This window comes from Pocillopora verrucosa, chromosome 8 (assembly GCF_036669915.1).
Source record: "Pocillopora verrucosa isolate sample1 chromosome 8, ASM3666991v2, whole genome shotgun sequence".
In the NCBI taxonomy this organism is placed as follows: domain Eukaryota; kingdom Metazoa; phylum Cnidaria; class Anthozoa; order Scleractinia; family Pocilloporidae; genus Pocillopora; species Pocillopora verrucosa.
The window spans coordinates 7,901,345-7,913,801 of record NC_089319.1 but is presented as its reverse complement, the minus strand read 5'-3'; the positions used below and the strand labels follow the sequence as shown (position 1 = coordinate 7,913,801).

General features: G+C 37.6%; 1 protein-coding gene across 2 annotated transcripts; it reads left to right on the top strand.

Annotated features, from left to right (window-relative positions):
* The first annotated feature begins 2,737 nt into the window (after positions 1-2,737).
* LOC131793199 (myocardin-related transcription factor A) lies at positions 2,738-11,843 on the top strand. Of its 2 annotated transcripts, none has more exons than XM_059110606.2 (7): positions 2,738-3,094; positions 4,261-4,326; positions 4,406-4,461; positions 4,594-4,669; positions 6,168-8,218; positions 8,924-8,981; positions 9,331-11,843. In XM_059110606.2, exons 1-7 carry the CDS (start codon positions 3,079-3,081, stop codon positions 9,918-9,920), a joined length of 2,913 nt encoding a protein of 970 aa, XP_058966589.2. In that variant the 5' UTR covers positions 2,738-3,078; the 3' UTR covers positions 9,921-11,843. The 2 variants fall into 2 exon arrangements, with proteins under 2 accessions (XP_058966589.2, XP_058966588.2); XM_059110605.2 differs by lacking the exon at positions 2,738-3,094 and adding an exon at positions 3,900-4,104.
* Positions 11,844-12,457: the final 614 nt, after the last annotated feature.

The window sequence follows — 12,457 nt, the reverse complement described above, 5'->3', positions numbered from 1 at the left end:
TACAAGGAAATGTTTAGCAGCTAGAGGGGAGAATCAACAATCAGATCTTGAGAGTTCAAGGGTTAAGTAACCAAAGAGACAAGAATAAAACCAAAGTGAACAAGGAAAGTGAACTGATAAAAGAGATCGAAATTGATGGGAAATGAGATACTTGAAAATTCACTTTCTACTGCATAATAAAGATGACGAAAGAATCTTTATTATGCAGTAACTAATACTTTGCTCACTGATACTTCAATAACTATCGGTGTCTCCGTTACGCTGTCAGCCTTTGCTAATTTTAATTACAACGAATAGTGAGCTTTTGTTCCACCACGTTCCCTTGTGTCTGATGTCAGACTCTTCTCCTCGGTTATGGACCGTTCCAAATGATTTCGGACGCTTCCGTCCGTTTCCGACATTCATTCGTATAATCTCGTTCCGCTGTTCGACACTTCTGTTTGGTTTCAGACCCCTTCCGTCCGATTTCGGCCACTTCCGTCTGTTTTCCGATATTCTGTCGTATCATCTCGGTCCGATGTCGAACATTTCTGTCCGGTCTCAGACCCTTCCGTCCAATTTTTTAGAAACTTCCATAGAATTCAGCAAAATGAATGTTAACAATCGCAAAGCTCGTCTCTGAATCAGCAAATTTCTGAAAATTCAAGCGAAAAAGTCATTTTCGTCTTCTTAACACATGTCCTACCCTAAGTTTCCGTCATAAGACTTAAAATCGAGGACCAAATAAAAAGAAAAGGAAACGAATTTCTGAAAAAAAAATATTCTGGCCACACTTATATTTGGATGGAATCTGCTGCTACTTTGCCCACGCATTCAAAATGCCTTTATTGTTTTAGAAAGCAAGTACCGATATTGTCCTTGGGTCGTTTATTAAGCGCATCTATCCTTTTCATGTTTTTTTTTTTTTATTACTATTTGTTTGTACAAACCCAGAAAGTTGCTAGGATGGACACAAAAAATTAACGTCACGGTACCCGACACCATTATTAATCCTCACCTGTTTTGTCTGGTCAGGTTAATCTTCTTTTTGTGGGCATCATCCGCGTCTGGCTGATTTTGTAACGCGCAGCCATCCGGTCTCGTGTTCTCTCAAGCTTGAAACATTTTTCTGTTCGTAGATATGACTTTTCATGTTTTGTCTTCTCTCAGACAACTAAATTCGTTATGACTTTCTGTGAACCATTCTACGGAAGTTTGATTAGTGCTATAGGAAAGTACTTATCTACGATGGTCGAAAAGAAGCTCACTAGAGTATGAGGAAATGACAGCCGGTGCCAAACATTTATCACGAACCACGTTATTTTAAATTAGTTATTTTAAATTATTTTTCCCTATAGGAAATTCACCAATAACATTATATTGTACCCTAGCTCTACAGAGTAGTATACCACGCACAAATAATTCTAAAAACTCTTTTGATCCTGAAAAAGGTCGATTCCGAGCAGCTTGTTTTACACCTGGAGTTCCGCTGTTATAATACTTATGGCGTCTAGTTAGGAGAGCCAGAAACAAGATAAAGGGTGTGATTGTGTTTATTTATCCCATTTCTTGCCAAGAACTAAAAGACAGTACCCCTAGAGATTTAACTGTTGAATATTTATCTACTTCAGTTCCGTCAAAAGTTCGGTTTGGTCGGTATAATTTTCACAGACCATTTTAATCCTAAGCTCTTTTATTTAAAGCCTGCACTCTTTTATTGCGCATCTGAACGTCTATTTCTATTTTATTGACGTTTTTCCGAGTTAGCTTTTTTTGGCTTTGAATAAGAGGTTCTTTATTATTGACGTACACCTTAGGGTGTAGTCAAGAGAAAAGTAATTAGTTATAGAAATTAACATGCATATCCCATCCTGGGGGAATCACCACTGCGTCTGACATCACGATAGAGCCGAACGAGTTCCGGGTTGTGATGTTGTAAGCTTTCTCAGAAGAAAAAAAATTAATCGAAATCCTGAGCAACCAATATGATGTTAGACTCGCTGGATATGCGTTGTTTCTCCATACAGTTTATTTTCTTCAAAAACAGTATTTCACTGAACAATATTCACCGGAAGCTCTCAAAGGAAGGGCTTGAACGACGCGATTTAGCCGGCTGAATTGTTATGATTTGGTTTTCAGTTTTTCATTTTCTTTTTCGTAATTTCATTGGAGTAGGCTTTATGGTGTAGAATGACGCAACCGTTGAGCAGTAAGAAAAACAAGCGTTGACGATCGATTTACGTGTGCGCGTAGGTTACGGGTGAATTTTTAGACAGAATCGGAGCATTTGGCACAATGTTGCACCGCTGTCTCCATCTTCACCAAAAGTTAATTTTGAGGCAGAGATATTCGACCTGCTGTTATTTTTAAGTTTAATTATTGCTTCAAATTTAGATTATATTGTCTTATTAAACTTCGAGAATGATCGGAAGCTACACGGACATGACCGAAACAAAACTAAGATTGGAAAATACAAGAATAACTGGATATTGCCGACACGCTTGTTTTTTCAACTTGGCAAAATAAACAGACCTTAAATATAGACCAGAATTGTGCGTAGTTTTGTGCTTTAATCCATTCACCATAGGATTATCTTGGCGACACTTTATTTTTTCAATCCCTCTAAGCCCAGACACGGTAAAGGCAAAAAAAAAAGTGTTGGCTGGCGTGACAGAGTGACAGAGTGGTCCCACCGGAAGTGTAAAATATTGTTATAAAGCCATATTGAAAACCAACACCTCATGCTATTCCTGACAAGTATCGAAACAACTTGAGGTTCGCTTCAGTTTTTAGAAGAACGATATTCCACCCAAACAAGAGTTCTATTCAACACCGATAACGGATCACAGAAGAAGAAGAGGAATATTACGTGACGTTTGTTTTTTCTCCTCTCTTTGTTATCTTAACGCTTTTGGAGTAATCTGAGAAACACGATTACGGTGGGCTGACCTGGATTAACGGATGGTGTGATGATTAATCATTGACTCTTTCACACGATTATGTTACTGATTGTACTTTAGTTGCTCTCGTGGTAGAGTAAACTTCAGTGAAACTCAAAATCAGCTCAACTTGAAGGTCTGAAGGATAAATTTCATCAACATGCATGTTCAAATAGGTAGGTTGACTAGTTCTTAACTCTGATAAGGAGACAGATCGTTCGATGGGTCATCGTACCGTGATTCAATGGTTCAAATCGAAATGTGATAAATCGGAATTATTTGATTGAAAATTATTATAATCCTTTTTTCGAGTAACACCGATGATAAAGCTTGCACCTCACTCGCGGTTTAGATTGAAATAAATAAAGTAAACTAGGTTCGAGTCAGATGGTAAAACCCACGGAAGTCACATGAAACTCAACAGATCAGAATTCATTGTGTTTCAAGGAACTTGATTCTAGAGGTGTGTCCGCCTGGCGGAGTAAATCCAATCCTTTAACCTTATATGACTAAGTTTATTCCTATTTTATCTTTTCTGGGGGGGGTCAGGACTTTTTGAGAGCAAGTAAAATGAATAAATCAGAGATCGCAGCTCTATTGTTCACAGTATTGTTATTCAAATGAAAGAGGAGAGTAAACTAAATTGTCTCGACGATTCATAAAGAGTGGAAGGAAATGATGAAATTTCCTGCAAGAACACTGACTAACAACGCTTTACAGATAGGAAATGGTAAAGAGAGATTCTAATTTTCTCATTACAAAACTAAACTTATTTCATCACATGATTATTGGGAAACCAAAAGTAATTCTTGTAAATTTCGAAGCTCGTACGTCGCGGCCATAAGTAACGCAATCAAGAATTTTGACCAATCACAGCGTGGAAAATTAGAAGTGCAGACAGATTATTGTTGATGCTCCAAATTTGTCTCTGACGTCATTTGTACATCCGGGTTCTGTTGATACGTAATGTCATGCCGTGCCCCTGCCTTCCAAGGGTTCTCCAAAAGAGTTTTTATGAGGAAACGGAATACACAAGTGGAAGTTGGGGACACTTAGGGTTTTGCTCTTTAAAAATCCTGCTTTAGCATGTCGTGGAATATTCAAAGACCCGACGGTGTCCCCGAAATGGCGCCTTTGGAAGGCCAACCATCTATGAGCCATTCACAACTTCTGAGTAACAGAGATGGTAGGACAGATTCGATATCAGTGGGCCTTTAGTTAATTTGCTTTCTCCGACCTTTTCCTCCCTCTGTAAATGAAATTGCGGATTTTGGGTATTTTTTGGAAGTTTTTATTTTATATTGATCGTTTGGGGCTCTAAATGGTAAATTTTTCATTGCAGCTTTGGAGCGAAAGCTCTCTCAAAGAGAACCCCGTCAGGAACTTGTGAGCAGAGGGATTATGCCTGGTTCGTAATTTTATTGCTTGTCATTCGACTTTATCTCTCTAGCTATCGTTGAGGCTAACTCTCTGATTTATCCTTCTAGCCGTTAGTGCAGCACCAGCAATTCTTTCTCAGAGGACGAAGCTCGAACGAGCGAAGGTTAGTTTAGAAACTTTAGAATGTGTGTTTGTGTGTGTTCTTATCCTCGAACTGTCTTAAACTAAGAGAGATATGTAAATAAAATGTAGGGGAACTGAAAACACTGACCACTCGGTGTGTTGTGGCTTTTAGACTGGTGATTTACTGCAGAAGAAAATACGAACAAGGCCAAATCGTGCCCAACTGATTCAGAGACACATTTTAAAAGGTGAGCTATATTTTTTTTGGCGAACAGATTTCAGCTGTAGTAGTGTCTCCAACCTTATTTGACAGTTTGAAGGTGTTTTGACTTATCGATTCAGTTCACAGAAGCTGTATGGAAGTATCCCGACATTTAGTTCGATCAATGAAATTCATTTGAGAACCCTGGAAAATGGAGGTGTTTTCCTTAGAGATTAATGCCATTACGTAGTTTATTTTCGTCACGTTTACAATTTTTGACGCTCGAGTTGAGAAGGACAAATGTTTGTGTTTCACGACAGATTCCTTCATAATAAATTTTTTTGTTCTCTATTAGTTATTGCATACTAAGTGAAGTAATCATGATGATTTTTTACATAGCTTACTTGCGTGGCATTTCAATTCAGACGGTGCTAATTCAGTTTCATATATTGGTTTTATGTTTCCTTCACTTTTATCTTTTTCGTCTCCAGTAAACCTACTTTCATTTTCTTCTTTAAATTCGCGAATCACGATATCCATTTACGACGGAATGAAAACATAATTAGACTTCACAATCTCTTATGTGCAGCTGGTCTCTGTGGTACTGTCAAGAAAATCAAAGGAAACATTGAGAAAATCCACTATAACGTGTGCGCGCTCTGTGCAAGCCATGTTTATTACTATGCATTTTGATTCAAACAAAGAATTTCTTTATTCATAACGCATTCGAAAAGTTGTTTATTTTTTCGGGCGAAAAATGGGTTGTTCTTACAAATCAACAAGCACGCTTTCGGTGATTTTTCGTGCAACGGCGGTTCAATTCACCAAATCCCAGTTTATACCAATTTAATCATTCAGAATATTTTGGGATTAATAATTTTATTGTTGCAACCTCATCAAGACCTGTGGCGTATGCCTATTTGACAGCCTTGTGGGTCCCTCTTAGATTTGATTTGATGTGGTAAATTTTTAAGATGTTCTATGGCAATTGTATTTTCAAGAAACAAGTGAAGAAGATCCATCTTTCTCTTTCTTTTTTTTAATTAATTCTCCCAATGGTTTGCTTAGCTGATGTTATTTTCAAGTATTGATTATCTCAGAGTTTTTCTAATCCCTGTGGTTGCCTAAGATATTCCTCTTCCCAGGCCAGCATTTGCTGTGATTTTTTTCTGTATTCTGTGGAATGGAGGGAGCTTATTACTGGTCATAATTTCATAATATTTTTTTGTCAATGCTATGTGACACTAATTAAATTTGGGAGCATGTGAGAAGTGTGAAACTTGATAAATTAATAAGAGGAAAAAACTGCAACCAAAATAAAGAAAATGCATGGGGGGAAGGTTCTGATTGGTTTCTTAGCCCTTTCCTCCCACAATTTAATCTGAAATTCTCCTTTCAGTTGATCTACTTGATTGTAGGAAAAAAAAAAGTTATCATCATTTTAGGAGATTGTGTTGAAATTGGAAGGATAAAAAGGGTTACTTTTTTGTAGATTTTAGAGCTCTTTCAGTTTTGGAAATGATGGTTGTCTTTGGTTTCCTTAGAAACTCCTGGTGCGGTGGACCCTTCACTGATCGACAAGCAAATGCAACTGAAAAGGAAGAAACTGGAAGATAATCTCAATGACAAACTATCATACAGACCTGGTCCCTTGGAGCTAGTGAAGGAGAATATCTTGGAAGCTGGTACTCCAATGAGCCAGGCAGTGCAAGAGGGAACTGTGCCTTTTACTGAAACCACAGATTACTTGCAGTCCCTCTCTCCTGATAGTGTTGACTCTCCAGATGCATCTCCTTCACCAGATTTGAGCCATGTGTCTTCCCCTTCAAGTGTGGGTTCACCTCCAGCATCAACAAGCATAACATCTTCAGTGCAAGCTCTTGCTTCTCTACAAGCACAGACTAAAAAACACACTCAGCAACAACAAGCAAAACAGCAGCAACAACATCAGTTGTTTTTACAACAGCAAAATGGCCTGAATCTAATAGCACCTACACAACTTCCAGTGCAGGTGTCATCAACAGCACCAAAGAAGGAAACTGGAAAGTCTCGAAAGAAAGCAGCCAAGCCAAAGGTTAAAAAATACAAGTATCATGAGTATCGGCCACCTAATGGTGAGGTGCAGAAATGTGATTTGCCATCAGACTCACCATATGGTTTGTTATTACAGCAACAACAACTTTACCTCCAGCTGCAAGTGTTATACCAGAACTACCCCCATCATTGTATGTTACCTTCCATTCCAGAAAATGTTAAACTTGGGGCGAATGGCTCCAAGAATGGCAGTGGTAGTGATTCTGAAAAAACTGTCAAAATTGAAGACATGCGAGTCATTGACATGAGGAGAGCTCTGAAGGAACGTGGGCTTCCAGTGTTTGGCTCTAAAACAGACTTAATTAAGCGCCTGAAGGAGGCTGGGCCTCTTCCAACAGAGGTTGCACCAAACTCAAATAGTGCAGCCTCTGTTGTGGTGTCAACGCAAGAGCAGATAACAACCTCTGCACCAAGTGTGTCTCAAGCTTTTCCGAGAACAACGACCCATCCACCAGTGCAGCGCTCAAACTCCTTGCCCATGCAAAATGTGCAAAATTCAAGTTTAGAAGCTGTAGAGCAGTTGAAGATGCAGATATTAGCAAATAACCAAAGCCTTCAACAGCTTAGTGTGCCACCAGAAGTTCAGCAACAACTCCAGCAGCTTCAATATTTGAACCTTCAGTTACAACTGAAGCACCTAAACATTCAACAGCAACAGAACATCCAGCCAAAACCTCAAAATACACCTGTCACCAATCAGAATGTAGCAATGAAAAAGGAATCTCTAACAGACACAAATTGTTCTTTCAGCCCGCCACCTGATCACAAACAAATGAAGGAGCAAAAACCATTATTTGTAATCCAACAACAGGGCCAACATGTGCAATTGTCACCTGGAAATCATTCTCCTCAGCAACAGCTTCTTCATCAGCCACAACAGGTTGATAATGCTTTGGCTCATTTACAGGAACAGGCTCAATCATTGGACCTAAGCCCTAGCAATTTTGACTCAAACCCCAGCAGTGTGGAAAGCCATGTTCTTCCTTGGGATCAACAACATCCCCTATTTGATGGAGAGAGCGAATCATTTCCATCACCTGGTTCACAGCACTCAGACTTGTCAAACTTATCACCCTTGCAAATGGATCAGCTTTCTCACAGTATGGATACTTTACCAAATGGTAACCTTTTCCAGGCCAACATGAAGCCAGAAAGTCACCAAATGCAAAGGTCCTATTCAGAGAGATCTTCATCTGATTGCCCAGATGATTACTTCTTGATGCTGCCACAGACAAAGCCACGGTCATTGTCTGAACCACAGTTCCCTGTATCAACACACAAACGATCATCATCATTTCCATCAAACCCTTTTGCTGCCCCTCCACCAAGTTACGAGGCTCACATGGCTGCTCAGTCACAAAAGCAGAACAGAAACCTTTCAGTTGGGGGGCAGATTGGTGGGGGCCTTGCCATGCCAAGTACCAGTCCTAAGCAAGAAGATATGGAATTGCCTTTAGAGTCTGTTATCCAAGACAAGGAATTATCTCAAGAACTACAAAAGGTTTGTGCATCTTCTCTGATCTTGGTTGTTGCCTTCATTCTTTCTTTGGTAGTCCTCTGTCATTTAACAATGTTTAGATACTCCACCAAAGGGAGCCACGTAATATTTTACAGTATTTCTCTAGTTTTAGGTTGAATTTTTCAAAATTCATTATTGATGATTTTGGCTGGTCTTGTCCATCCTGAACCATTCGGGTTCTTTTTTTGTTTTCTCTTGCTTCTCTGGTGTTTCTTTTCTCTAGTGAGCTATTATATTTAATTTCACTCTTCAATTTAGCAAAAAAATTATCTTTAAGTATAAAACATCATTGCTTTGCACATTGTTGACCAATGTACATCTCTGTTAGTGACCCTTGTTGAGTGGGTGATATTTGAATCTGCAAGTAATATTTGTGTGTTTACGAGGATTTATCCCTTATAAAGGAACTAGCACTGTAATATTTTCAGATTTTTATTGGCCTCGTAGTATAGTCTCATATATTTTTTTGATATCTGTTAATACCCCTGCATAAAAGAGCCAACTAAGTAGCCAAGGTTATTTCTGTCATTACACTTGCAACTGGAACTGCAAATTCTTTAAAGCCTGGGAGATGACAAGCTCAGGTATTCACATTTTTCTGTGATGCACTTTTGAGGCATTGTATGCTGCCGGGTTTAAGCCAGTATGGTCATGACGCATTGGTCCTTATTTCTTCCATCTTTGCAGGCAATGATGAAGAATTTCAGTTCACTGGATCATGATGACATACTTGAAATCTTAGGAGGTTGGTGCATGAACTTTTTACATGTTAGTGGTATTTGGGTACTGAATTTTCCCACTTTATTCCAGTTTTACTCTCATGAAAGGCCAGTGGTTTGTCAGCTCCACTGTCATTGCATAAAGGTGGTGATAGTATTGTTAAAGAATAAACTTTTTTTGAAATTTTTATTTTTCTAGTTTCTAATTTTGTGAACAGGGACTCCCTTGTGAAATATTACAATATTTATTATTATTATTACAAAAAGTAACATTTAGTATAGTTGTAATTGATTTATTGTAATTATTTTTATCATTATTATTGTTATAGTTACCCTTGTGAGTTTGAAGCCAATGTCCTTGTAATTTATTTACAGAACCTCGCAGTCAATTGCCAACAAGTAGTAGTTCTTTTGCTGGGATATTGTCAACGTCGCAATCATCACCTGCACAATCTTTTACAGGGAGTAAGTCACCAAGTCTGGGATACCTTCGCACTCTACCAACACATAGCTCTGTGGGAAGAATTTCAAAAAGCTGCGAGGATGTGAGCCAAATGCCTGTTGGCAACAATTCTTTGTCTAATTTTGACTATATGCTAATGAGCCCTATGTCTCCTATGAGAGTGGACTCTTGTGATACAGATGAAAGTTCAACCTTAATGGATCACACTTCTAATGCCATACCTATTCCAATGGCAAACAATGGAGCAGGGAGGACAGATAATCTAGGCTGGCTTGATTTAAGCCTGTCACCATCTGCACACAATGTTACACAACAAGGAAGTGCTGAACTTTCTCACAATAACAATTTCGGCAAAGGAACACCCCCTGCATTTTTGTATGACCCTATGACAACATTCAAGGGCGATGAGGCTTTGCCTTATCTATCTCTGTTTGACCTAGAGACTCCAACAGCACTTCAACCACCCACAGACTTTGCAGAAACAATGGATTACTGTATTTAGGTTGTGTTCTGGTTGACTATTGGTAGTTATTTGGTAACATAATATGATGATTAACTGTAGTAATAATCTAAAATGATAGTTGCCATATTGGAAATTACTATCAATAGCAAAGTAAGAAAATGTAGATTAGTTGTTTAGGTTTATGTACAGTTCCTCCTTTTTGTGTTCTGACAAGTAAGCCTTTTTTTCATAGTTAAAAATTATGAAACTAACTCTGGCTAATGGGAAAATCTCTTCATTCATTCCTTTTTTTTTTACCCAATCAAAAATCTATCATAATGTTGGTAAGACTCCTGAAACTATGTATTAATTGTTCATTAAACTTTCTAAATTCAGAAATAAATCAAAACATATACAGATGTGTTAGGAGATACATTCAATATTTCTAAATTTAAGTTAGGTTATAAATATATTTGAGTTTATTGTTCTAAACAAATGAACTGCGGTGTGCTTTTGTGCTCTAATGCTGTAACCATTCTTTTAAGAAGGTTAAACCCAATCACCCTGTTGTTGCTCTTAAAGTAGCCTGCAAAGTTGATCAGGGGTTTTACTAGTATGTCATGTAATGGAATATGACAGTCATAAATCTGTGTTCATTGCCACAACTGATAGTAAAGGCAATAGCCACTCATTTTTAAAAAACAAAACTTCTCAAGCTTCTGTTAATTAATTCATTGGTATAAGGTCCAGAAACTGGCATTTGAACTCTGGTTAAAAGACTTCTCTGTAAAGATAAATGCTTTTTTTTTTTTTTTCGCTAAGTGAAGTTGGCTGAGCATCAGCAATATGGCAAAATAATATTGCAATTAATCAACCCTATTCTAGGGGAGTTTATCCATCACAAATTCCATCAAGCTTCATTTTGATACTTTTGACAATCATCAAACCTTACATTGTAGTAATAAATGATTTCCTTAGACAGGCACAGACTTAAATCAAATAAAATTTATAGTTGCTTTCCCTTGCATCCCTCTCAGTTTATGTTTTTAAATGCTATCTGTTTTTAGTTTATTAATTTTAAGATCTACTAAGAGCCCCATAGCATTAAACTGATTCTAGAATTTTCCATGGCATCCACAAGATAAAGGCAACTAAAATAATAAATATCACCACCTCCCACTAAAGGAAAATTGTCTGAATGAGTAGTGTTTTGTTGCTCAGAAATACTTGTGAAGGTGTCCTATGTAGAAATATTTTTCAAATGGTATTATTAAGTGAGGCCTATTCTAAAGAGAGAGGAGGTTTTGCTGCATAAAGAACCAAGTCTAAGTTGCCATGGTTCAGGTTTAGTTCAAGTCTGTAAGCAGATATTTAACTAAGAAAACAGGATAAACCATCATTGTCAGTGAAGATTAAGTAAACTGCTATTGTCATCAGACTACTTTAAATTTCATTTCACGAACTTGTAAATTACCAGATTCATTTGAAAAAAAAGACAGTCACAATAATTGTACATTTGCATTCATCTTAACCTTAGTATCTTTCAGTTTTCTTGGAGGAGAAAGAGAAGAGCAGTGAAATTTTCCCCTCAAATCTAGGGACATTTTACTGCACTTCTCACAAAGAAAATAATTATTACATCAGGAACAACTAATGCATGATATTAACTTTGAGTCAAAGGAAAGACAAATCCTATAGTCAGCTTTTTTAAAGAAAGTCAGGAGTGGTTCACATATCTTTTGGATTTTTAGACAAGAAGTCTTGTTTATCATTTTTGGAAAGCAATGTTGCATTGCATTTAACTGCATTTCAGATTTCTACTTATGTGTACTTGCACAATTCCCTTGCTAGTTGCAGAGACCAGTTGATGTTGTAAGTCATTTAATGAAGTGAGTTTGATTGTTAGGTCCACTTTCAGTCATTATTTTAATGACATTGAATTTCCATAGAATGTTTGTGGAATAAATTTCATCCAGAATTTTGTTTGTTTGTTAGTTTTTTTATTGTTTATGCATTGATCAATTTGAAGCTTTCCCCCCACCCCTTCCCCTTTTTCTTCTGAGGAAATTGGTTTGTTCAAAGTCCCACCCTCAGGACAAAATTTGTGTTCAAATGCCCAACCCAAGTGCTGGATTTGATGGTTATATTTTTTGAAAAAGGAAAATTCAGCAACCATCATGATGGCTTTCTACAAATTGACTAAGCTAGACCATGTAGACCTTTTCTTCTGAGCCACTCCCTCGCATTTACCTTTAAACAGATGTAACACTTTTATACTGCTGGAAAGACTTGACAATTCAAGTTCAAATTACCCATCGCGGCCAGGGACAATGGTCAAATGCCCATAAGTGGCCTGGAGAGGGGACACTGAAGCTTTGAGTGATCTGTGCAGATGTGTAGATGTGAAAAAGAGGTGGCTGGCATTGATGAATTTGAAGATATTTTGATTCATTCAGGGGTAGGTCAGTTTACGCAGATTGTCTCTCAGCAAACATTTTTATTCTAAAAATAGCATTCCTTTATAAAAAAAAAAAGTAAAATGAGATACTAGTAAATGTAAGTAAATAAACCTGACTAAGCCTGCATATATGGGGAGT